The sequence below is a fragment of the Oncorhynchus nerka genome, linkage group LG5 (assembly GCF_034236695.1).
Source record: "Oncorhynchus nerka isolate Pitt River linkage group LG5, Oner_Uvic_2.0, whole genome shotgun sequence".
Taxonomy (NCBI): domain Eukaryota; kingdom Metazoa; phylum Chordata; class Actinopteri; order Salmoniformes; family Salmonidae; genus Oncorhynchus; species Oncorhynchus nerka.
Window position 1 is genome coordinate 30,124,947 of NC_088400.1, and position 27,657 is coordinate 30,152,603.

General features: G+C 48.0%; 1 protein-coding gene across 1 annotated transcript in view; it reads right to left on the bottom strand.

The window, feature by feature from the left end:
- The window catches only part of LOC115129327 (collagen alpha-1(XXIII) chain-like), a 297,388-nt gene that overhangs the window by 94,948 nt on the left and 174,783 nt on the right, over positions 1-27,657 (bottom strand). Inside the window, exons 3-5 of the mRNA XM_065018177.1 lie at positions 17,655-17,699; positions 7,294-7,517; positions 5,374-5,400 (exon numbers count right to left, since the gene is read on the bottom strand). Coding sequence (XP_064874249.1) covers positions 5,374-5,400; positions 7,294-7,517; positions 17,655-17,699 — 296 coding nt within the window. The remainder of the gene's footprint in view (positions 1-5,373; positions 5,401-7,293; positions 7,518-17,654; positions 17,700-27,657) is intronic.

Genomic DNA, 27,657 nt, shown 5'->3' on the forward strand with positions numbered 1-27,657 from the left:
ATGTTATAACAAAATGAGGTGAGTAAGAGTTCACAAATTTTTTGAGGACTTCCGGAAATTCACGGTGGGATGTGAACGACGGTAGATGACACTCCCCTTCAACATGCATACTACAAACAGACCGATTTCTATAAAGTGTTTTACCTAGTTATTTCGATCAATGGTGAGCTCACTCACCCGTGATGTGATTAATTATATACAGTAATTGCTATTAGCTAATTCATATTGTAGTTTACGTCAGCCGAGAGTTAGAAAATATGACTGCTTGTGTTGGGTCAATCTTTCCTCAGCGCTAGGACAAATGTAGCCTACATTTTTCCGGTTAGGATGATTGTGTTATGCTATATCTTCTGTGAATATCTGAACAATCCATCCAAAAATAAACTGCTGACATTCTGGACATAACTTTGTAAGGACTGTGTTTGTGTAAATAGTTTCTGAAAAAAGTGTGGCCAGCTCAAACGCTGATTGTTGCATCATTCGAAACTGCCGTTCTAAACGAGCATTCTAAATGAGTGTTCTAAACACACAGGTGTGATCGTACGCTTCAGGGACCACTGTAGAACGATCACACCCGTGTGATGGTACGTGTGAAAGGGTTAATGTGTTGAAGTTGAATCAACATGGAAAACAGATTTTTAACCGAAATTGATTTTTTAAAGATTTAAGTGCCTTTGAACGGGGTATGGTAGTAGGTGCCAGGCGCACCGGTTTGAGTCAAGAACTGCAACACTGCTGGGTTTTTCACCCTCAACAGTTTCCTGTGTACATCAAGAACAGTCCACCACCCAAAGGACATCCAGCCAACTTGACATGACTGTGGGAAGCATTGGAGTCAGCATGGGCCAGCATCCCTGTGGAACACTTTCCACACCTTGTAGTCCATGCCCCAATTAATTTAGGCTATTCTGAGGGCAAAAGGGGGGATGCAACTCAATATTAGCAAGGTGTTCTTAATGTTTTGTACACTCAGTATATATAGATGTTTTATTGTCAGATACACCAGATATGTGCAGTGAAATGTGTTGTTTTACAGGGTCAGCCATAGTAGTACGGCTCCCCTGGAGATAATTAGTCTTCAGTGTCTTGCTTAAGGGCACATCAACAGATATTTCACCTTGTCGGCTGGGTATTCAAACCAGGGACGTTTCCGTTACTGGCCCAACGCTCTAAGGATACCAGTCGCCCTTAAAAAAGTATAGTAGAACTGTACATAGGAGAGTAAATCACTGACGTTTTTGATCTATCCTAGGAGGCTGAAAAGAGACACATGCATTAACAATGTAGTCTGTGCATATCAATGAGTGTGTGTGGACTGTGCATCAGTGGAGGCTGGTGGGAGGAGCTATAGGAGGACAGGCTCATTGTAATGGCTGGAATGGAATGCATGGAATGGAATCAAACATGTGGTTTCCATGTTTGATGTGTTTGACTCGGCTCCATTTATTCCATTCCAGTCATTACAATGAGCCTGTCCTCCTATAGCTCCTCCCACCAGTCTCCACCGCTGTGCATTTAAGTGTATGCATATGTGTTTGTGTTTGTGAGAGTGCATACGTGTGTAAGAAAGAGAGAGTGTGTGTGTGAGAGTGCATACGTGTGTAAGAAAGAGAGAGTGTGTGTGTGAGAGTGCATACGTGTGTAAGAAAGAGAGAGTGTGTGTGTGAGAGTGCATACGTGTGTAAGAAAGAGAGAGTGTGTGTGTGAGAGTGCATACGTGTGTAAGAAAGAGAGAGTGTGTGTGTGAGAGTGCATACGTGTGTAAGAAAGAGAGAGTGTGTGTGTGAGAGTGCATATGTGTGTAAGAAAGAGAGAGTGTGCGTGTGAGAGTGCATACGTGTGTAAGAAAGAGAGAGTGTGTGTGTGTGAGAGTGCATACGTGTGTAAGAAAGAGAGAGCGTGTGTGTGAGAGTGCATACGTGTGTAAGAAAGAGAGAGCGTGTGTGTGAGAGTGCATACGTGTGTAAGAAAGAGAGAGCGTGTGTGTGAGAGTGCATACGTGTGTAAGAAAGAGAGAGCGTGTGTGTGAGAGTGCATACGTGTGTAAGAAAGAGAGAGCGTGTGTGTGAGAGTGCATACGTGTGTAAGAAAGAGAGAGCGTGTGTGTGTGAGTGCATACGTGTGTAAGAAAGAGAGAGCGTGTGTGTGAGAGTGCATACGTGTGTAAGAAACGCAACCCAACCAAGCCGCACTACTTCTTGACACAATGCCCACTTAACGCAGAAGCCAGCCACACCAATGTGTTGGGGGAAACACCGTACACCTGGCGACGGTGTCAGCGTGCACTGTGCCCGGCCCGCCACAGGAGTCGCTAGTGCCCGATGGGACAAGGACATCCCTGCCGGCCAAACCCTCCCCTAACCCGGAAGACTCTGGGCCAATTGTGCGCCGCCCCATGGGTCTCCCAGGCGCGGCTGGCTGCGACAGAGTCTGGACTCAAACCCAGAATCTCTAGTGGCACAGCTAGTACTGTGATGCAGTGCCTCAGATCACCGCGCCACTCGGGAGGCCCATGGTTTTGATTGTTTGACAGTGGAGGGACTCTGTATCGATGCTCCAACCCACAGGCTGTGACTAATGACAGGAAGACGTGAGGGTTATATGAAGACCCACTGGGCAAAAGACTGCGCAACATTTAAAAAAATTGTTTCCACGTCATTTCAACCAAACAATACAACAGAAAACAGATTTTTAACCTAAATCTATTTTTTTGTTGATTTCACATTGAATTCACTGACAACTCAACTAAATGTAAATCAATTAATCAAAACTAGAACTGACGTCTGTGACCAGTGGGGAGTCACACATAAACACACACCGTCTGTGAGGTGTAGGACCTGTTCTCTCTGTCTCTCTCTCTCCCTCTCTCTCTCTGCCTCTGTCTCTCTCTCTCTCTGCCTCTGTCTCTCTCTCTCTCTGCCTCTGTCTCTCTCTCTGCCTCTGTCAGACACATGCTTGTCCTGCACAAACTCTCTCTATCTCCCCTTCTCTCCCTCTCTCTCTCTCTCTCTCTCCCACCTCTCCACCCCCTCTCCCTCTCCCCCTCCCTCCCTCTCTCCCCTCCTCCTCTCTCTCTCTCCCTCCCCCCTCTCTCTTTCGCTCTCTCACACAAAATGCACGCACGCACACACGCATACACACACAGTGTGTGTGCGTCTGTCTGTGTGTAATTAGCAGCAGGCATTTCCCGTCAGGAAGGCTTCCTGTGCCAGACAGAGCTGAGAGCATAGCCAGGCAGACCTGGCAATCTAGGAACCCCTTGGGGGCTGGACTTCCCAACATTCCCAATAATAATACAACATTCTAAATAACACAGCAATCAATATGCTACCATGCGTAACCAGAGTAACTCAACACTAACGAACCACATTAGCATAAATACACATAAAGACACATCCTGTTAAATCTAGTCAGAGGTAACCTATGCTGATGTTCATTATGATTAAAACACTGATTATTATCGTCACCAAACTGACCTCAGAGACAGAGGCAGGACATCATGTTTATTATGACTAAAACACTCATCATCACCACCAAATTGACCTCAAGACTCACGTCTGTAGCCATGAAGTGCTTTGAAAGGCTGGTCATGGCTGACATCAACACCATCATCCCGGCAATCCTAGACCCACTCCAATTCGCATACCGCCCCAACAGATCCACAGATGACACAATCTCAATCGCACTCCACGCTGCCCTCCACACCGCCCCCCAGGTGATAAGGGTAGGTAACAACACACCGCCACGCTGATCCTCAACATAGCCTCAGGGGTGCGTGCTCAGTCCCCTCATGTACTCCCTGTTCACCCACAACTGCGTGGACAAGCACGACTCCAACACCATCATTAAGTTTGCTGATGACACAAAAGTGGTAGGCCTGATCACCGACAACGATGAGACAGCTTATAGGGAGGAGGTCAGAGAACTGGCAGTGTGGAGCCAGGACAACAACCTCTCCCTCAACGTGAGCAAGACAAAGGAGCTGATTGTGGACTACGGGACAAGAAGGGCCGAACACGCCCACATTCACATCAACGGGGCTGTAGTGGAGAGTTAAGTTCCTTAGTGTCCACATAACCAACAAACTATCACGATCCAAACACACCAAGACAGTCGTGAAGAGGGCACGACAACACCTTTACCCCCGCAGGAGACTGAAAAGATTTGGCATGGGTCCCCAGATCCTCAAAAACTTCTATAGCTGCACCATCGAGAAAATCCTGACTGTTTGCATCACTGCCTGGTATGGCAACTGCTCGGCATCTGACCGTAAGGCGCTACAGAGGGTAGTGCGTAGAACAGCCCAGTACATCACTGGTCCAAGCTTCCTGCCAACCAGGATCTATATACTAGGCGGTGTCAGAGGAAAGACCAAACAATTGTCAAAGACTCCAGTCACCCTAGTCATAGACTGTTTTCTCTGCTACCGCACGGCAAACGGTACCAGAGCACCAAGTCTAGGACAAAAAGGCTCCTTAACAGCTTCTACCTCCAAGCCATAAGACTGCTGAACAATGAATCAAATGGCCACTATTTACATTGAACCCCCCCCTGCCCCTTGTTTTACACTGCTTCTACTCGCTGTTTATTATCTATGCATAGTCACTTCACCCCTACCTAAACGTACAAATGACCTCTAACCTGTACCCCTGCACATTGATTCACGGTATTCAGTTGTATTCAGTGCATGTGACAAATGTGATTTGATTTGTTCATACTGAGCAGAGCAGAGAGCTGGAGTTCCCCATATGACCAGTAGAGGCCACCAGAACACAGTTTGACAGGGAGACGAGAGAGACAACTCCACACTATATCACACTAGTTTATTACTTGAACAGAAATCTACTCATTGATTGAGGAACTTGTTAGGGCTATATAAGCATATCTCAAAATAAATCCATACCCCAGACACACTAAGAAAGAAGACAGTAAAGGTTGATGACACAGCCTATTAATCTGAAGTGAATCAGTGAGCTAGTGAATCAGTGAGTCACTTGGTGCACCACGCTGACAGGTGTTCCAACCCAACACTGTTGCAAATCTAATCTGTCTGATATTGGCAGGCAGCAGCCATTATGTGGTCATGATGAAACAACATGTGGTGCTGGGAACAGACCCAATTAACCCTGGCAAATCAAACTGGGCTGTGTGTGTGTGTGTGTGCGTGTCTATGGATGTTTTTCAGTTGTTGCACGGGGCAGGAATTATAAACACATTAATCATTGTTGAAAATACACTCATTAATGTAAGGTGGAAGTAAAAAGACAAAGAAGAAGGATGATCACGAGGGTAGAATCCATTAAATACACTGTTGATGGAGGTGATAGAAGCCCAAAATAGGCTAAGAGAATCTAAAAAGTAAATTAAATGTACCGGGTATCCATCTCTCCCAGTCTTGCCCTGGTGAGATCGGAGAGAGAGTAAAGCACACCACATTACACTGGTTAGAACATAACATGACCAACATCACCACATTACACTGGTTAGAACATAAAATGACCAACATCACCACATTACACTGGTTAGAACATAACATGACCAACATCACCACATTACACTGGTTAGAACATAACATGACTGTCACGATCGTCGTAAGAAGCGGACCAAAATGCAGCGTTGTATGTGTTCATGATGATATTTTAATTAAAGAAAGCACTGAACACTGAATACAAAATGAAAAACGACTGTGAAGCTATAAGAACTGTGCTGACACAAGCAACTAACATAGACAATCACCCACAACCCACAATGACAAAACAGGCTACCTAAATATGGTTCCCAATCAGAGACAATTACTAGCACCTGCCTCTGATTGAGAACCATATCAGGCCAAACACAGTAACAGACAAACTAGACATACAACATAGAATGCCCACTCAGATCACACCCTGACCAAACAAAACATATAAACATACAAAGCAAACTATGGTCAGGGCGTGACAGTACCCCCCCCCACCCCCAAGGTGCGGAATCCGGCCGCAAAACCTGAACCTATAGGGGAGGGTCTGGGTGGGCATCTGTCCGCGGTGGCTGCTCTGGCGCTGGATGTGGACCCCACTCCACCATAGTCTTAGTCCGCTTCTGTGGCTTCCTAGGGACGGCGACCCTTGCCACCGACCTTGGACTGGCAACCCTACTAAAGGGCCCCACTGGACTGAGGGGCAGCTCCGGACTGAGGGGCAGTTCCGGACTGAGGGGCAGCTCGGGACTGAGGGGCAGCTCGGGACTGAAGGGTAGCTCAGGACTGGCTGACGGCTCTGGCAGCTCCTGGCTGGCTGGCGGCTCTGGCAGGTCATGGCTGGCTGACGGCTCTGGCAGGTCCTGGCTGACTGACGGCTCTGGCAGGTCCTGGCTGACTGACGGCTCTGGCAGGTCCTGGCTGACTGACGGCTCTGGCAAGGCCTGGCTGACTGACGGCTCTGGCAGGTCCTGGATGACTGACGGCTCTGGCAAGGCCTGGCTGACTGACGGCTTTGGCAGGTCCTGGCTGACTGACGGCTCTAGCAGGTCCTGGCTGACTGACGGCTCTGGCAGGTCCTGGCTGACTGACGGCTCTGGCAGGTCCTGGATGACTGACGGCTCTGGCAAGGCCTGGCTGACTGACAGCTTTGGCAGGTCCTGGCTGACTGACGGCTCAGGACAGACTGGCGGCTCTGCCGGCTCAGGACAGACTGGCGGCTCTGCCGGCTCAGGACAGACTGGCGGCTCTGACGGCTCAGGACAGACTGGCGGCTCTGACCGCTCAGGACAGACTGGCGGCTCTGACCGCTCAGGACAGACTGGCGGCTCTGACGGCTTAGGACAGACTGGCGGCTCTGCCGGCTCAGGACAGACTGGCGGCTCTGACGGCTCAGGACAGACTGGCGGCTCTGCCGGCTCAGGACAGACTGGCGGCTCTGACGGCTCAGGACAGACTGGCGGCTCTGACGGCTCAGGGCAGACTGGCGGCTCTGACAGCTCAGGGCAGACTGGCGGCTCTGACAGCTCAGGGCAGACTGGCGGCTCTGACGGCTCAGGACAGATGGGAGACTCTAGCAGCTCAGGACAGACGGTAGACTCTAGCATCTCAGGACAGACGGGAGACTCTAGCAGCTCTGGACCGACGGGAGACTCTAGCAGCTCAGGACAGACGGGAGACTCTAGCAGCTCAGGACAGACGGGAGACTCTAGCAGCTCAGGACAGACGGGAGACTCTAGCAGCTCAGGACAGACGGGAGACTCTAGCAGCTCTGGACAGACGGGAGACTCTAGCAGCTCTGGACAGACGGGAGACTCTAGCAGCTCTGGACAGACGGGAGACTCTAGCAGCTCTGGACAGACGGGAGACTCTAGCAGCTCTGGACCGAAGGGAGACTTTAGCAGCTCTGGACAGAAGGGAGACTCTAGCAGCTCTGGACAGAAGGGAGACTCTAGCAGCTCTGGACAGAAGGGAGACACTAGCAGCTCTGGACAGATGGGAGACTCTAGCAGCACTGTAGAGGAGGAAGAATCTGGCAGCGCTGGACAGGCGGGAGACCCTGTAGGCAGAAGACGGAGAGACAGCCTGGTGTGGGGGGCTGCCACCGGACGGCTGGTGCATGGAGGTGGCACTGGATAGACCGGACCGTGCAGGCGCACTGGAGCTCTTGAGCACCGAGCCTGCCCAACCTTACCTGGTTGAATGCTCCCCGTAGCCCGTAGCTCCCCTGTGCTGGCGAACCGGGGACACCAAGCGTAAGGCTGGTGCCATGTACGCCGGCCCAAGGAGACGCACTGGAGACCAGATGCGTAGAGCCGGCTTCATGGCACCTGGCTCGATGCCCACTCTAGCCCGGCCGATATGAGGAGCTGGAATGTACCGCACCGGGCTATGCACCCGCACCGGGGACACCGTGCGCTCCACAGCATAACACGGTGCCTGCCGGGTCTCTCTCGCTCTCCGGTAAGCACAGGAAGATGGCCTAGGTCTCCTACCTGGCTTCACCACACTCCCTGTGTGCCTCCCCCAATACATTTTTGGGGCTGCCTCTCGGGCTTCCTTGCCAGCCGTGTTCCCTCATATCGCTGGCTCCTCTCTCCGGCTGCCTCTGCTCTCTTAGCTGCCTCCACCTGTTCCCATGGGAGGCGATCCCTTCCAGCCAGGATCTCCTCCCATGTGTAGCAACCCTTGCCGTTCAAAACGTCCTCCCATGTCCAGTAGTCCTGACATCCCTGCCTCTCCTGCTGTTGCTGCTGCCTGTTACCACGCCTCTTGGTCCTTGGTTGGTGGGTAATTCTGTAACGATCGTTGTAAGAAGCGGACCAAAATGCAGCGTGGTATGTGTTCATGATGATATTTTAATTAAAGAAAGCACTGAACACTGAATACAAAATAATAACGAAAAACGACCGTGAAGCTATAAGGACTGTGCTGACACAAGCAACTAACATAGACAATCACCCACAACCCACAATGACAAAACAGGCTACCTAAATATGGTTCCCAATCAGAGACAATTACTAACACCTGCCTCTGATTGAGAACCATATCAGGCCAAACACAGAAACAGACAAACTAGACATACAACATAGAATGCCCACTCAGATCACACCCTGACCAAACAAAACATAGAAACATACAAAGCAAACTATGGTCAGGGCATGACAATGACCAACATCACCACATTACACTGATTAGAACATGACCAACATCACAACATTACACTGGTTAGAACATAACATGACCAAAATCACTACATTACACTGATTAGAACATGACCAACATCACAACATTACACTGGTTAGAACATGACCAACATCACAACATTACACTGGTTAGAACATGACCAACATCACAACATTACACTGGTTAGAACATACCATGACCAACATCACCACATTACACTGGTTGAGTGACCTTTTTTGATTCAGTGGCAGCTGTGTGATATCCCAGCTCTCTGCTCCCAGGAACAGGAACAGATATTGGACACAGCAGCAGTCTGCTCTATCCATGTTCCTTCTCTCTGTGTTGGAATTATAGCTCCATAGAGGAGAGTAACTCACCCCTATGTTGGAGTTATAGCTCCATAGAGGAGAGTAACTCACCCCTGTGTTGGAATTACAGCTCCATAGAAGAGGGTAACTCACCCCTGTGTTGGAGTTATTGCTCCATAGAGGAGAGTAACTCACCCCTGTGTTGGCGTTATAGCTCCATAGAAGAGGGTAACTCACCCCTGTGTTGGAGTTATTGCTCCATAGAGGAGAGTAACTCACCCCTGTGTTGGCGTTATAGCTCCATAGAAGAGGGTAACTCACCCCTGTGTTGGAGTTATTGCTCCATAGAGGAGAGTAACTCACCCCTGTGTTGGCGTTATAGCTCCATAGAGGAGAGTAACTCACCCCTGTGTTGGAATTACAGTTCCATAGAAGAGGGTAACTCACCCCTGTGTTGGAGTTGTAGCTCCATAGAAGAGAGTAACTCACCCCTGTGTTGGAGTTATAGCTCCATAGAAGAGGGTAACTCACCCCTGTGTTGGAGTTATTGCTCCATAGAGGAGAGTAACTCACCCCTGTGTTGGCGTTATAGCTCCATAGATGAGGGTAACTCACCCCTGTGTTGGAGTTATATCCCCATAGAAGAGGGTAACTCACCCCTGTGTTGGAGTTATAGCTCCATAGAAGAGAGTAACTCACCCCTGTGTTGGAGTTATAGCTCCATAGAAGAGGGTAACTCACCCCTGTGTTGGAGTTATAGCTCCATAGAAGAGGGTAACTCACCCCTGTGTTGGAGTTATAGCTCCATAGAGGAGGGTAACTCACCCCTGTGTTGGAGTTATAGCTCCATAGAGGAGGGTAACTCACCCCTGTGTTGGAGTTATAGCTCCATAGAGGAGGGTAACTCACCCCTGTGTTGGAGTTATAGCTCCATAGAGGAGAGTAACTCACCAGTCACTACACTGCAGTACTCCCTAACTCTCTCCACAGAATACTCAACACACACGCGCACACACTCTCCCAGGTGGTCACTGTGTGATACTTCCTGGATGAGATGACCAAAGTACTTACTGGAGCTCCTGCAATACAAAAACAAACAGAGAGAGAGAGAGAGAGAGAGAGAGAGAGAGAGAGAGACAGAGAGAGAGAGAGAGAGAGAGAGAGAGAGAGAGAGAGAGAGAGAGCGAGAGAGAGACAGAGAGAGAGAGACAGAGAGAGAGAGAGAGACAGAGAGAGAGAGAGAGAGAGAGAGAGAGAGAGAGACAGAGAGAGAGAGACAAAATAAAACCATTATTAGTGCCAGTCTAATACATTCAACATTCTGTACAGGAATCAATGAATCCTAGTATTGTATTCAGAAAGTTGCAGACAACAGGACAAATGTACTGTATGTACTGTGGTCTTTTAGAATGGGGATAACATTTTGGATATAAATATCTCATTAAGGTTATTGCCAATAGAGTGTGTGGTAGGAGCATTCTGACAAACAGACACATGCTGAGTTGACTTATTGGCTATGGCCAGTGTTTTGCATTAGGCTGAAAAATCATTCAGTGTTTTACAGAGAAATATTCAAATGGTGAGGAACTAGAAAGGGAAAGGATTAAGTTTAAGGACACTAAGTCCCAGATAGGTACCAGACTGTTTTGAAGCTAGTTGGGCCTGGGATATCCTCTCAAAGCTCTTGTTCCACAGCGAAGATACATTCTGTCATCTTAGCGTTCCTCATATTGTTGCCCTGACTGTCCATAATCAGGAGAAATGTTCAGAGATAAGTCCTCTCTCTTTCTCTCTCTCTCTCTCTCTCTTACCTTCTCCCTTTAATTCTCCCTTTCCCCCTTTCTCATATCTCTTAACTCATAACATGGACTGTTGGAGGACTCACCAGTCCAGTCTAAAACCAACCGTCCTGATTAAACTGATGTAGATGAAACACAGAGGATCAGTTGATCATTAAGATGACATCCAGCCTTTGGTTTGCGACTAATGTTGTTTATTGGAATCTAACCAATCATGGAAAGGTTCTTTCTGATGTCTCTATAATAATAACCAATGGAACGCATTCATGCAGGGTGGGGCCCCAACAAAGAAAACAACAATCAACCAAACAACAAAGGATGCAGTAATAGACATCACAATGGGTCTAGGCCAGCATTTCCCAAACTCCATCCTAGCACTACAAAGCTGATTCAAATCATCAAAACTTGATGAGTTTCATTATTTGAATCGGCTGTGTAGGTTTGGGGCATAAACCAAAATGTGCACCCCTTGGGGTGCCGAGGACTGAGTTTGGGAAACACTAGTGTAGCCTGAGTGGAAAAAGACACGTGTGAAGTAGTGAGGGTGTTATTGGTTATTGCTGTATGAACACACACAACTAAACAAGTGAACATAATCAGAATCTGTGTAGAGATCTGAGCAGATGGAGAGGTGAATGAAGGGCGGAGAGGAGGAGATGAAGGGGGAGGTGGAGTGGTAGAGATGTGGAGGTATAGACGAGACAGAGAGATGAGAGGAGAGGGTAGAAGTGAGAGGGAGAGGGAGAGAGTAGAAGGAGAGAGAGAGTGGTAAAGGGGCATGAGACAGAGATAAGAGATGAAGACATGATCTATTGATACATTATCTATAAATGATCTATTGATACATTATCTATAAATTATCTATTGATACATTATCTATAAATGATCTATTGATATATGATCTACAAATGATCTATTGACACATTATCTATAAATGATCTATTGATACATTATCTATAAATGATCTAATTATCTATCTGCGTCCTCAGTGATTTGGTTTGTTACATGTTTGCTTTGGCAATATATGTGGTAAAACTTTCCAAGCGAATAAAGCGATTTGAATTGAAATGAGAAAGGGAGACGTGAGAGGAGAAAGGTGTTGTAGTTTATGAGGCATGAAAGTCAATTTGGAGTATGAGTGTCTAGACACTAGGACAAGGACCTCCTGTTGACACTAGGACAACAACCTCCTGTAGACACTAGGGCAACAACCCCCTGTAGACACTAGGACAACAACCTCCTGTAGACACTAGGGCAACAACCTCCTGTAGACACTAGGACAACAACCTCCTGTAGACACTAGAACAACAACCTCCTGTTGACACTAGGACAACAACCTCCTGTAGACACTAGGACAACAACCTCCTGTAGACACTAGGACAACAACCTCCTAAAGACACGAGGACAACTACCTCATGTAGACGCTAGGACAACAACCTCCTGTAGACATTAGGACAACAACATCCTGTAGACACTAGGACAACATCCTCCTGTAGACATTAGGACAACATCCTCATGTAGACACTAGAACAACAACCTCCTGTTGACACTAGGACAACAACCTCCTGTAGACACTAGGACAACAACCTCCTGTAGACACTAGGACAACAACCTCCTGTAGACACTAGGACAACAACCTCCTAAAGACACTAGGACAACAACCTCCTGTAGACACTAGGACAACTACCTCATGTAGACACTAGGACAACAACCTCCCATAGAAACAAGGACAACAACCTCCTGTAGACACTAGGACAACAACCTCCTGTAGACACTAGAACAAAAACCTCCTGTAAACACCAGGACAACAACCTCCTGTTGAAACTAGGACACCAACCTCCTGTTGAAACTAGGACAACAACCTCCTGTAGACACTAGGGCAACAACCTCCTGTAGACACTAGGACAACAACCTCCTGTAGACACTAGGACAACAACCTCCTGTAGACACAAGGACAACAACCTCCTGTAGACACTAGGACAACAACCTACTGAAGACACTAGGACAACAACCTCCTGTAGACACTAGGACAACAACCTCCTGTAGACACTAGGACAACTACCTCCTGTAGACACTAGGACAACAACCTCCAGTTGACACGAGGGCAACAACCTCCTGTAGACACTAGGACAACTACCTCATGTAGACACGAGGACAACAACCTCCTGTTGACACTAGGACAACAACCTCCTGTAGACACTAGGACAACAACCTCCAGTTGACACTAGGACAACAACCTCCTGTAGACACTAGGACAACAACCTCCAGTTGACACTAGGACAACAACCTCCTGTTGACACTAGGACAACAACCTCCAGTTGACACTAGGACAACAACCTCCTGTAGACACTAGGACAACAACCTCCAGTTGACACGAGGGCAACAACCTCCTGTTGACACGAGGGCAACAACCTCCTGTAGACACTAGGGCAACAACCTCCTGAAGACACTTGGACAATAACCTCCTGTAGACACGAGGGCAACAACCTCCTGTTGAAACTAGGGCAACAACCTCCTGCAGACACTAGGACAACAACCTCCTGTTGAAACTAGGGCAACAACCTCCTGAAGACACTTGGACAATAACCTTCTGTAGACACTAGGGCAAGAACCTCCTGGCGACACGAGGACAACAACCTCCTGAAGACACCAGGTAAACAATCACATCAGTCAGTGGCCACAGCCCTGCCCATATGCTGTAGACAGTTAGAGTCAGACCATGGTGCAGACAACTAGAGTCAGGCCATGGTGCAGACAGCTAGAGTCAGGCCATGCTGTAGACAGCTAGAGCCAGACCATGCTGCAGACAGATAGAGTCAGGCCATGCTGTGGACAGCTAGAGTCAGGCCATGGTGCAGACAGCTAGAGTCAGGCCATGCTGTAGACAGCTAGAGTCAGGCCATGGTGCAGACAGCTAGAGTCAGGCCATGCTGTAGACAGCTAGAGTCAGGCCATGGTGCAGACAGCTAGAGTCAGGCCATGGTGCAGACAGCTAGAGTCAGGCTATGGTGCAGACAGCTAGAATCAGGCCATGCTGCAGACAGCTAGAGTCAGGCCATGCTGTAGACAGATAGAGTCAGACCATGGTGCAGACAGCTAGAGTCAGACCATGGTGCAGACAGCTAGAGTCAGACCATGCTGCAGACAGATAGAGTCACATCATGGTGCAGACAGCTAGAGTCAGGCCATGGTGCAGACAGCTAGAATCAGGCCATGGTGCAGACAGCTAGAATCAGGCCATGGTGCAGACAGTTAGTCAGGCCATGGTGCAGACAGCTAGAGTCAGGCCATTCTGTAAACAGCTAGAGTCAGGCCATGGTGCAGACAGCTAGAGTCAGGCCATTGTGCAGACAGCTAGAGTCAGGCCATTGTGAAGACAGCTAGAGTCAGGCCATGCTGTAGACAGCTAGAGTCAGGCCATGGTGCAGACAGCTAGAGTCAGGCCATTATGCAGACAGCTAGAGTCAGGCCATTGTGAAGACAGCTAGAGTCAGGCCATGCTGTAGACAGCTGGCGTCAGGCCATGCTGTAAACAGCTAGAGTCAGGCCATGCTGTAGACAGCTAGAGTCAGGCCATGCTGTAAACACCTAGAGGCAGGCCATGGTGCTGACAGCTAGAGTCAGGCCATGCTTCAGACAGCTAGAGTCAGGCCATGCTGTAGACAGCTAGAGTCAGGCCATGCTGCAGACAGCTAGAGTCAGGCCATGCTGTAGACAGCTAGAGTCAGGCCATGCCTTAGACAGCTAGAGTCAGGCCATGCTGTAAAACAGCTAGAGTCAGGCCATGCTTCAGACAGCTAGAGTCAGGCCATGCTGCAGACAGCTAGAGTCAGGCCATGCTGTAAAACAGCTAGAGTCAGGCCATGCTGTAAACAGCTAGAGTCAGACCATGCTGTAAACAGCTAGAGTCAGGCCATGCTGCAGACAGCTAGAGTCAGACCATGCTGTAAACAGCTAGAGTCAGGCCATGCTGTTGACAGCTAGAGTCAGGCCATGCTGTTGACGGCTAGAGTCAGGCAATGCTGCAGACAGCTAGAGTCAGGCAATGCTGTAAACAGCTAGAGTCAGGCCATGCTGTTGACGGCTAGAGTCAGGCAATGCTGCAGACAGCTAGAGTCAGGCCGTGCCTTAGACAGCTAGAGTCAGGCCATGCTGTAAACAGCTAGAGTCAGACCATGCTGTAAACAGCTAGAGTCAGGCCATGCTGTACACAGCTAGAGTCAGGCCATGCTGTTGACAGCTAGAGTCAGGCCATGCTGTTGACGGCTAGAGTCAGGCAATGCTGCAGACAGCTAGATTCAGGCAATGCTGTAAACAGCTAGAGTCAGGCCATGCTGTTGACAGCTAGAGTCAGGCCATGCTGTTGACGGCTAGAGTCAGGAAATGCTGCAGACAGCTAGAGTCAGGCAATGCTGTAAACAGCTAGAATCAGGCCATGCTGTTGACAGCTAGAGTCAGGCCATGCTGTTGACGGCTAGAGTCAGGCAATGCTGCAGACAGCTAGAGTCAGGCCATGCTGCAGACAGCAAGAATCAGGTCATGGTGCAGACAGCTAGAGTCAGGCCATGCTACAGACAGCTAGAGTCAGGCCGTGCCTTAGACAGCTAGAGTCAGGCCTTGTGCAGACAGCTAGAGTCAGACTATGGCGCAGACAGCTAGAGTCAGGGCATGGTGCTGACAGCTAGAGTCAGGCCATGGTGCAGACAGCTAGAGTCAGGCCATTGTGCAGACAGCTAGAGTCAGGCCATTGTGAAGACAGCTAGAGTCAGGCCATGCTGTAGACAGCTAGAGTCAGGCCATGGTGCAGACAGCTAGAGTCAGGCCATTGTGCAGACAGCTAGAGTCAGGCCATTGTGAAGACAGCTAGAGTCAGGCCATGCTGTAGACAGCTGGCGTCAGGCCATGCTGTAAACAGCTAGAGTCAGGCCATGCTGTAAACAGCTAGAGTCAGGCCATGCTGCAGATAGCTAGAGTCAGGCCATGTTGCAGACAGCTAGAGTCAGCCAGAGTCAGACCATGCTGTAAACAGCTAGAGTCAGGCCATGCTGTAAACAGCAAGAGTCAGGACATGCTGCAACACCGAGAGTCAGGCCATGCTGTTGACACCTAGAGTCAGGCCATGCTGCTGACACCTAGAGTCAGGCCATGCTGTTGACAGCTAGAGTCAGGCCATGCTGTTGACAGCTAGAGTCAGGCCATGCTGTTGACACCTAGAGTCAGGCCATGCTGCAGACAGCTAGAGTCAGGCCATGCTGCAGACAGCTAGAGTCAGGCCATGCTGTTGACAGCTAGAGTCAGGCCATGCTGTTGACACCTAGAGTCAGGCCATGCTGCAGACAGCTAGAGTCAGGCCATGCCTAGACAGCTAGAGTCAGGCCATGCTGCAGACAGCTAGAGTCAGGCCATGCTGCAGACAGCTAGAGTCAGCCAGAGTCAGGCCATGCTGCAGACAGCTAGAGTCAGGCCATGCTGCAGACAGCTAGAGTCAGACCATGCTGCAGACAGCTAGAGTCAGACCATGCTGCAGACAGCTAAAGTCAGGCCATGCTGTAGATAGCTAGAGTCAGGCCATGCTGTAGAAAGCTAGAGTCAGGCCATGTTGCAGCTAGCTAGAGTCAGGCCATGCTGCAGACAGCTAGAGTCAGGCCATGTTGCAGACAGCTAGAGTCAGGCCATGCTGTAGACAGCTAAAGTCAGGCCATGTTATAGACAGCTAGAGTCAGGCCATGCTGCAGACAGCTAGAGTCAGGCCATGTTATAGACAGCTAGAGTCAGACCATGCTGCAGACAGCTAGAGTCAGACCATGCTGCAGACAGCTAAAGTCAGGCCATGCTGTAGATAGCTAGAGTCAGGCCATGCTGTAGAAAGCTAGAGTCAGGCCATGTTGCAGCTAGCTAGAGTCAGGCCATGCTGCAGACAGCTAGAGTCAGGCCATGTTGCAGACAGCTAGAGTCAGGCCATGCTGCAGACAGCTAGAGTCAGGCCATGTTGCAGACAGCTAGAGTCAGGCCATGCTGTAGACAGCTAGAGTCAGGCCATTCTGGCTATATTTAGATAACGATGGGAACACAGGGACACTAAACCTGCATCAAACTGGTTCATTTCGGTCCCAAGGCAAAACCAGTTGAGAACCACTGATCTACAGCAGGGTTTTCCAAACTTGGTCTTGAGGATTTATACACTAATGGATTGCAAGGCACCGGTGGTTTCACCCTGAATCAGATCTGTTCGTACTGATCCCAATAAGTGTTTTGTGGTTTAAGAGAAACCCTAACACCTAAAGGAGGAGTGGGGGCCGTGATGTTGGCAAGGCAGAATGTCATTAACTTCGTCCTACTGCTAACGCAGCTGCTACTGCTCAGGCTGCACCGCCAACACATGGGCAACGTTCATATAACCATGTGGCCAATGTTCGCGTTAGGTTGGAATGGACATGGAGGGACAGGGAGAAAGACCTGCTGTATTCTATCACTGACTGTTCTGAGTCACGGTTCACTGACTGGCCTAGCTCACTACCACATAATGCGTGCCCTCGGGGGAGAGAAAGATGGAGAAAAAGATGAAAGATGGAGAGAGAGAGAGAGAGAGAGAGAGAATGAGAGAGCGAGAGAGAGAGAGAGAGAGAGAAAGAAAGTGAAATGGAGAGAGAGAGAAGAGAAAGAGAGATGGAGAGAGATGACCGAGACAAGTGATAGAGTGATGAGCGAGAGAGAGAGAGGATGGGGAGGAGACGAGGAGAGATGATGGGGAGTGGTGGAGAGATGGGGATGTAAAAGAGGGGGAGGACTGAATGAGAGGGATGGGATGGGAAGAGGAAGAAAGATGTGAGGTAAGAGGAGAGAGAATGTAGAGAGGAAAGAGAAGTATGTGGGGACAGTTAAAGAGAGAGATATGACACTTACCGGTGTCACCTCTTCTGCCCATCCTTCCACGCTTTCCAGGAGGACCTGAAGGAAACACAGACAGAATGATATAGCCAAAAGTCATCAATGGAAAGTCGTAGGTTTAGAGTTGGGGCTAAAAAGGACATTATTCTAAAATGTATGAAATATTTTTTTCTCTCATCAATCTAGACACAATAACAATCCAATTTGTGTAAATGCATTACAAATAAAATACTTTACCTAAGTATTCAGACCCTTTGCTATGAGCCTCAAAATAGAGCTCAGGTGCATCCTGTTACCATTGATCATCCTTGAGATGTTTCTACAACTTGATTGGAGTCCACCTGTGGTAAATTCAATTGTTTGGACATGATTTGGAAAGGCACACACCTGTCTATATAAGGTCCTACAGTTGACAGTGGATGTCAGAGCAAAAACAAAGCCATGAGGTCAAAGGAATTGTCCGAGAGCGCGGAGACAGGATTGTTTCGAGGGTACAAAAAATGTATGCAGCATTGAAGGTCCCCAAGAACACAGTGGCCTCAATCATTCTTAAATGGAAGACATTTGGAACCATCAAGACTCTTCCTAGAGCTGGCCTCCTGGTCAAATTGAGCAATCGAGGGAGAAGGGCCTTGGTCAGGGAGGTGAACAAGAACCCCATGGTCACTCTGACAGAGCTCCGTAGTTCCTCTGTGGAGATGGGAGAACCTTCCACAAGGACTCCCCTAACCATGCGTTTCTGGTAGGGTGGCTAGACGGAAGCAACTCCTCAGTAAAAGGCACAAGACAGCCTGCTTGGAGTTTGCCAAAAGTCACCTTAAGGACTCAGACCATGAGAAACAAGATTATCTGGTCTGATGAAACTAAGATTGAACTCTTTGGCCTGAATACCAAGCGTCACGTCTGGCAGAAACCTGGCACCATCCCTACGGTGAAGCATGGTGGTGGCAACATCATGCTGTGGGGATGTTTTGCAGCGGCAGGGACTGGAAGACTAGTGATGATCGAGGGAAAGATGAATGGAGTACAGAGATATCCTTGATGAAAACCTGCTCCAGAGTGCTCAGGACCTCAGACTGGGGCGAAGGTTCACCTTCCAACAGGACAACAATATTAAGCACACAGCCAAGACAATGCAGAAGTGGCTTCGGGACAAGTCTCTGAATGTTCTTGATTGGCCAAGTCAGAGACCAGACTTGGACCCGATCGAACATCTCTGGAGAGACCTGGAAATAGCTGTGCAGCGACGCTCCCCATCCAATCTGACAGAGCTTGATAGGATCTGCAGAGAAGAATGGAAGAAACTCCCCAAATACAGGTGTGTCAAGCTTGTAGTGTCATACCTGAGAAGACTCAACGCTGTAATCGCTGCCAAAGGTGCTTCAACAAAGTACTGAGTAAATGGTTTGAATACTTATGTAAATGTTATATAATTTTTCATATATATATATAAATGTGCAAAAATATCTAAAAACCTGTTTTTGCTTTGTCATTATTGGGTATTATGTGTAGATTGATGATGGGTATAAAATGAATTTAATCAACTTTAACATAACAAAATGTGGAAAAAGCCAAGGGGTCTGCATACTTTCCTAATGCACTGTATGCTCACCGCAGCATACCACAGCATACCACAGCATACCGCAGCTATACCGACTGAGGTTTGAAGCAACTTTTAAATGAGGAACCACTGTGTGTGAGGTGCTCCACATGTAATACACGACGCCAAGATCATCTGGATGCACCTGAGTGGGAACAGGTGTGTGTGTGTGTGTGTGTGTGTGTGTGTGTGTGTGTGTGTGTGTGTGTGTGTGTGTGCGTGTGTGTGTGTGTGCGTGTGTGAGAGAGATCAACATGCTTTCCTATGAACTGAACACATCCCATACACACAGTCACAGTCATCCCATATACACACAGTCACAGTCATCCCATATACACACAGTCACCACATACACACACAGTCACAGTCATCCCATACACACAGTCACAGACATCCCATACACACACAGTCACCCCATATACATAGTCACAGTCATCCCATACACACAGTCAGTCATCCCAAACACACACAGTCACAGTCATCCCATATACATAGTCACAGTCATCCCATACACACAGTCACAGTCATCCCATACACACAGTCACAGTCATCCCATATACACACAGTCACATTCATCCCATACACACAGTCACAGTCATCCCATATACACACAGTCACAGTCATCCCATACACACAGTCACAGTCATCCCATACACAAACAGTCACAGACAACCCATACGCACACAGTCACAGACATCCCATCCTCTCTCTCTGATGGCCAGCCAAACCAAACACAACCCCTCTCCTCCACTGGTTTGGTGCCAATCCTCACCTCACCCCTGACCTGCCATTAAAGCCTGTCTTGAGACTTTGGGCTGATATTGTTGGTCTATCTCATGTTGAGAAAGAGACACAGTACAGCTATGAGGCAGCCAGAGCAGTTAAACCACCAGTACAGGTGCCAGGATACTGTATGGTGAGGCCAGCGAGGATGAGACAGCCAGCATAGTAAAACTAACAGTAGAGAGACCAGGGCAGAGCAAAACAGAGCAGGAGCTATGACGGAGCCAGATGCTTTTCCCACTGAGAATTCAATAAACACACAGACCCCATGCTGGTGAATATGGGAAAGGTTGGAACTTCTGGAAAAATGAGTCATACGCTGTATAAATCGAAATAAATACGTGTAAATCTCAGCTCTTGCTTGAGTACAGATGTAGGATCTTAATTTGATCACCTTGTTGCAGTATAATTTAACTGCAATGCAGGAAATGTAAAATGTGTAATGTATTTGAGGTTTAAAAAGGTTTCTGAAGTTTGTAATTTACACTTTAAAATGTCAAACTCGATTTTCACTTATGGGAAATGTATCAATCCCTACAAGAAATGTCAATTAATTATAATCCACATTATTCACATTTCCTGTTGCTGCAGGATTATTTTCATGCTGTAGCAAAACTGGCTCAAATTAAGATCAAAATGTATATATCTGAGCTTTGTTTTTGAGATCATAGCACACAAGGTGATAGCACACAAGTGCACATAGTACCACATTTTCTTCTCAATTTCTTCAGTCCACCACCATCCAGCATCCCTCTGCCCCAGAACGCTCTATCTGGCTATTGGACCCCCTCGCCACCTTCAGAGATCCCTTGGACCCCACAACCACCTTCAGAGATCCCCCCGACTGTGCAGGTAAATGGGAACCATACGGGCTCTGGGGCTGGCCTGGGTTAATATTCTATCTTTGCGTTCTGCTGCTAAACTGCTCTGGCTGCAGATATGCTTTCTCCTTGCAGTCTGTTCCTCTTGTTGTACCTCTGCAGTTTCCTCCAGCACAGTCCTGTTCTCTCTATCATCTCTCCTGCTCCGTAACTGATTATTTCATTTCATATCTCCCTCCAGTTCTCCCCCTGTTATCTCTACCTCTCTCTCTCTCTCTCTCTCTCTCCCTTTCCCTCTCTCTTTATCTCTCTCTCTCTCTCTCGCTCTACCTCTCTCTCTCTCTCTCTTACCCCTCTCTTTCGCTCTCTCTCTACCCCTCTCTCTCGCTCTCTACCCCTCTCTTTCGCTCTCTCTCTACCCCTCTCTCTCTCTCTCTCTCACTCTACCCCTCTCTCTCCCTACCTCTCTCGCTCTCCTTTTCTCTCTACCTCTTTTTCACTCTCTACCTCTCTCTCTCTACCCCTCTCTCTCGCTACCCCTCTCTCTCTACCTCTCTCTCTCTCTATACCCCCTCTCTCTATCTCTCTCTCTCTCTCTACCTCTCGCTCTCTCTCTACCCCTCTCTCTCTCTCTCTCTCTACCCCCTCTCTCTCTACCTCTCTCTCTACCCCTCTCTCTCTCTCTCTCTCTCTCGTTCTCTCTCTACCCCTCTCTTTCTACCTCTCTCTCTCTCCCCCTCTCTCTCTCTCTACCCCTCTCTCTCTTCTACCCCTCTCTCTCTCTACACCCACCCCCTTATCTCTCTATATCTACCCCTCTCAATTCAATTCAATTCCATTTCAATGTAAGTGCTTTATTGGCATGGGAAACATATGTTAACATTGCCAAAGCAAGTGAAGTAGTTAATAAACAAAGGTGAAATAAACAATAAAAATGAACAGTAAACATTACCCTCACAAAAGTTCAATAGTTTGTTCTTCACTGGTTGCCCTTTTCTTGTGGCAACAGGTCACAAATATTGCTGATGTGATGGCACACTGTGGTATTTCACCCAGTAGATATGGGAGTTTATCAAAATTGGGGTTGTTTTTAAATTCTTTGTTTTCAAATTCTTTGTGGGTCTGTGTAATCTGAGGGAAATGTGTGTCTCTATTATGGTCATACATTTAACAGGAGGTTAGAAAGAGCAGCTCAGTTTCCACCTCATTTTATGGGCAGTGGGCACATAGCCCTCTCTGTTTAGGGCCAAATAACATTCTAGTTTGCACAGTTTTTTTGTAAACTCTTTCCAATGAGTCAAGTAATTATCTTTTTGTTTTCTCATGATTTGGTTGGGTCTAATTGTGTTGCTGTCCTGGGGCTCTGTGGGGTCTGTTTGTGTTTGTGAACAGAGCCCCAAGACCAGCTTGCTTAGGGGACTCTTCTCCAGGTTAATTTCTCTGTAGGTGATGGCTTTGTTATGGAAGGCTTCCTTTTAGGTGGTTGTAGAATTTAACAGCTCTTTTTTGGATTTTGATAATTAGCAGGTATCGGCCTAATTCTGCTCTGCATGCATTATTTGCAGAATTTTGCAGAATTCTGCATGCAGAGTCTCAATTTGGTGTTTGTCCCATTTTGTGAATTATTGGATGGTGAGCGGACCCCAGAACTCACAACTATGGAGGGCAACGGGTTGATTCAAGTATTCTTAGCCTGATCCTAATTGGTATGTTGAATTTAATGTTCCTTTTGATGGCATAGAAGGCCCTTCTTGACTTGTCTCTCAGCTTGTTCACAGCTTTGTGGAAGTTACCTGTAGTGCTGATGTTTAGGCCAAGGTATGTCTAGTTTTTTGTGTGCTCTAGGGCAATAGTGTCCAGATGGAATTTGTATTTGTGGTCCAGGCAACTGGACCTTATTTGGAACACCATTATTTTTTGTCTTACTGAGATTTACTGTCAGGGTTCAGATTTGACAGAATCTGTGCAGAAGATCTAGGTGCTGTTGTAGGCCCTCCTTGGTTGGGGACAGAAGCACCAGATCATCAGCAAACAGTAGACATTTGACTTCAGATTCTAGTAGGCTGAGACCAGGACTGTTCTAGTGTCGATGTGTTGATGTATATGTTCCATTAGGGTGTGTGTTTTACACATTTTAACCACACACTTGTTGTTTGTGTACATGGAATTTATAATGTTGTATGTTTTCCCCCCATCACCACTTTCCATCAATTTCTATAGCAGACCCTCATGCCAAATTGAGTCAAAAGCTTATTTAAAAAATCAACAAACCATGAGAAGACTTTGCATTTATTTTGATTTGTTTGTAGTACAGTGATTTGGTAAAAAGCCAATTTGACATTTGCTCAGTACATTGTTTTCACTGAAGAAATGTACAAGTCTGCTGTTTATGATAATGAGGATTTTCCCAAGGTTACTGTTGACGCATATCCCACGGTTGTTATCGGGGACAGATTTGTTTCCATTTTTGTGGATTGGGGTGATCAGTCTTAATTCCAAATATTGTAGGAGATGCCAGAGCTAAGGCTGATGTTAAAGAGTTTAGGTATAGCCAATTGGAATGTGTGGCCTCTCTCTCTCCTCTCTCTCTCTCTCTCTCTCTCTCTCTCCCTCTCTCTCTCCCCCTTTGTTTCTAACTTTCCCACCTCCTCTCCCTCTGTTTTTTTACGTAGGCATCACTACCTCTCGCCTGCATGCCCCTGTCTCCCCCTCCTCCTACCTCACACCCCTGCCTGCCTCTGTCTCTTTTTGCCCCACTACCCCTTCCCCCTCCACCCCCAGTACAGGTATTAATAGCCCCCGAGTGCTCTCCACTTCCCCTGCTCCGCTCCTCTATTTCCCCCAGCCATAAACACCACAGTGAACCTGCCCTGGCACCAGCCTTGGCACTGACAACTCAATACCAGGGGGCCAGAACAGATTCCTGTGGCGGGGGGCAGGTAGGGGGGAAAAGGGGGGTTCAGGAGGTACAGAGTCTCGAGCGTATAGAGCTTCATGTCGCTAAGTTTATCCTGACCACTGACTGTGTTCAGAGCAATAATCCAGTATTGATATTCTGGTCTGTTGGTCACCAGGAGCCCCTGAAGTACCTCTGTTTCTGTTGGACATGAAAGGGAGAGGGAGGTGTCATGCTGACCCACAGGGAGGTGGCCAGGGCTGGAGGGGACTGTAACCGGACCATGTGATTCGTCATGTGCAGTATCTTCCGTGGTGATGACAGGCTGATGTAGGGCCAGGATTGACTGGAGGATTAATGGTAAAAACAGGAGTGTGCGTTTGTGTGTATGTAACCAGGGCTCAAGCACAGCAGCTGCTCAGATTCCCTTACTAGGACAGTTTAATACACATACTTGTACATACACACTTCTGCCAACAGACACACAGACTGTGACAATGTTTGGCTCTTTCATTGGTCTGTGACGTCGAGATGATGTCAATCACACACGCACACACACACAAGGGGGGATCAGGTTTCGGCCTTCACTTCCTGTGTCACCCGGTGAGATTTGTGAGATCAGTGACATACCAGGACCAGGAGGTGTCATATGAGGAGTGTGTGTGTGTGTGTGTTGTGTGTGTGTGTGTGTGTTTATGCTCAGTAGACATGCTATCAAGGGATAAACACTCTCCATGTGTTCCATGCTTGGTCTCTCTCCATGTGTCCCATGCTTGGTCTCTCTCCATGTGTCCCATGCTTGGTCTCTCTCCATGTGTTCCATGCTTGGTCTCTCTCCATGTGTCCCATGCTTGGTCTCTCTCCATGTGTTCCATGCTTGGTCTCTCTCCATGTGTTCCATGCTTGGTCTCTCTCCATGTGTCCCATGCTTGGTCTCTCTCCATGTGTTCCATGCTTGGTCTCTCTCCATGTGTTCCATGCTTGGTCTCTCTCCATGTGTCCCATGCTTGGTCTCTCTCCATGTGTTCCATGCTTGGTCACTCTCCATGTGTTCCATGCTTGGTCACTCTCCATGTGTTCCATGCTGAGTCTCTCTCCATGTGTTCCATGCTTGGTCTCTCTCCATGTGTCCCATGCTTGGTCTCTCTCCATGTGTTCCATGCTTGGTCTCTCTCCATGTGTCCCATGCTTGGTCTCTCTCCATGTGTTCCATGCTTGGTCTCTCTCCATGTGTCCCATGCTTGGTCACTCTCCATGTGTTCCATGCTTGGTCACTCTCCATGTGTTCCATGCTTGGTCTCTCTCCATGTGTCCCATGCTTGGTCTCTCTCCATGTGTCCCATGCTTGGTCTCTCTCCATGTGTTCCATGCTTGGTCACTCTCCATGTGTTCCATGCTTGGTCTCTCTTCATGTGTTCCATGCTTGGTCACTCTCCATGTGCTCCATGCTTGGTCTCTCTCCTTGTGTTCCATGCTTGGTCTCTCTCCATGTGTTCCATGCTTGGTCACTCTCCATGTGTTCCATGCTTGGTCTCTCTCCATGTGTTCCATGCTTGGTCACTCTCCATGTGTTCCATGCTTGATCTCTCTTCATGTGTTCTATGCTTGGTCACTCTCCATGTGTTCCATCCTTGGTCACTCTCCATGTGTTCCATGCTTGGTCTCTCTCCATGTGTTCCATGCTGAGTCTCTCTCCATGTGTTCCATGCTTGGTCTCTCTCCATGTGTTCCATGCTTGGTCTCTCTCCATGTGTTCCATGCTTGGTCTCTCTCCATGTGTTCCATGCTTGGTCTCTCTCCATGTGTTCCATGCTTGGTCTCTCTCCACGTGTTCCATGCTTGGTCTCTCTCCATGTGTTCCATGCTTGGTCTCTCTCCATGTGTTCCATGCTGAGTCTCTCTCCATGTGTTCCATGCTTGGTCTCTCTCCATGTGTTCCATGTTTGGTCACTCTCCATGTGTTCCATGCTTGGTCTCTCTCCATGTGTTCCATGCTTGGTCACTCTCCATGTGTCCCATGCTTGGTCTCTCTCCATGTGTCCCATGCTTGGTCACTCTCCATGTGTTCCATGCTTGGTCACTCTCCATGTGTCCCATGCTTGGTCTCTCTCCATGTGTCCCATGCTTGGTCACTCTCCATGTGTTCCATGCTTGGTCACTCTCCATGTGCGCCATGCTTGGTCTCTCTCCATGTGTTCCATGCTTGGTCACTCTCTGTGTGTTCCATGCTTGGTCTCTCTCCATGTGTCCCATGCTTGGTCTCTCTCCATGTGTCCCATGCTTGGTCACTCTCCATGTGTTCCATGCTTGGTCTCTCTCCATGTGTTCCATGCTTGGTCTCTCTCCATGTGTTCCATGCTTGGTCACTCTCCATGTGCTCCATGCTTGGTCTCTCTCCTTGTGTTCCATGCTTGGTCTCTCTCCATGTGTTCCATGCTTGGTCACTCTCCATGTGTTCCATGCTTGGTCTCTCTCCATGTGTTCCATGCTTGGTCACTCTCCATGTGTTCCATGCTTGGTCTCTCTCCATGTGTTCCATGCTTGGTCACTCTCCATGTGTTCCATGCTTGGTCTCTCTCCATGTGTTCCATGCTTGGTCTCTCTCCATGTGTTCCATGCTTGGTCTCTCTCCATGTGTTCCATGCTTGGTCTCTCTCCATGGTAATTTCCTAACACTCTTAAATAGCTTCCTTTGCGTCTCTTCTCTAGCTGATCTGACAGGACTTGACAAGTGGAAGCACATCGGTGAAAACCTATCTAGACCCTTCACCTCTCAATCGCCTCCAAGGAAAGGAGACAAGGAGAGGAAGCCATATGTGACTATTAGGACAATCACCATCAGTGATCTAGAGGTTAAAGTTGATCTGATCCTGGATGGTGTTTAAAGGTTTATGGCACAAGCTAATGGCAAAACAGGCTAAGAGATCTGAAATAAGAAACAACTGAGGTCAACTAGTGTCTGAAGTCAGAAGAGAGCGTATTGAAGTAACGTTAATTGTTTATAACACTTCAACGATATACTTCGACCTCTGACTTCGCTCAGTTGACCGCCATCCATTCCTCAAACTACCTAACAGAGTTTGGCATCAGTGTCCATATCCACAAAGCGTCTCGAAGTAGGAGTGGTGATCTGGGATCAGTTTGGCTTTTTAGATAATAATTAATAAGATCATACTGTATATATACAGAGGGGATCTGATCCTAGATCAGCAGTCCTACTGTGAGAGGCTTTATGGATACAGGCCCAGGAGTAGGAGCAGTCAAATCACCTCTCAGCGAATATACACTAAGTATACCAAACATTAAGAACACCTTCCTAATATTGAGTTGCACCTTTTGGCCTCAGTCAACATGGGCCAGTATCCCAGTGGAACTCTTTCTACACCTTGTAGAGTCCATGCCCTGATGAATTGAGGCTGTTCTGAGGGCAAAAGGGGGTGCAACTCAATATTAGGAAGGTGCTCCTAATGTTTTGTACACCCAGGACTACATGTTTTTTTGACTACACTGGGCCTTTAACTATTGCCCCTGGTTGGGGGTTTGGGTTTGACTGGCTAGAGCTAGCCCCGAGTCTGAGTGGCAGGAGCATTGCCTGTTTGGGAAAACACACACGGAGCACAGCCCACAGCCCACTAAACCTCACACCATGGCCTGGCCTGCAGTCACACACAGAGAGAGACCGTTCACCCACCATTACTTTTAGAGAGGTTTAAGTCAGTGTGGAGACAGTACTGAAACTCCAGTCAGAAAAGGCACAGGTTCAGACACACACCAGCATGCTCATACACACCAACACACACAGCTCATTTTAGACACGTTGACATCCACAACTAGCTCACTGACAAGAGCCATCCGCTTGACTGGGGACTGGGATTGGAAACAATTTCTCCATCAACGCTTATACTGGTGTGTGTGTGT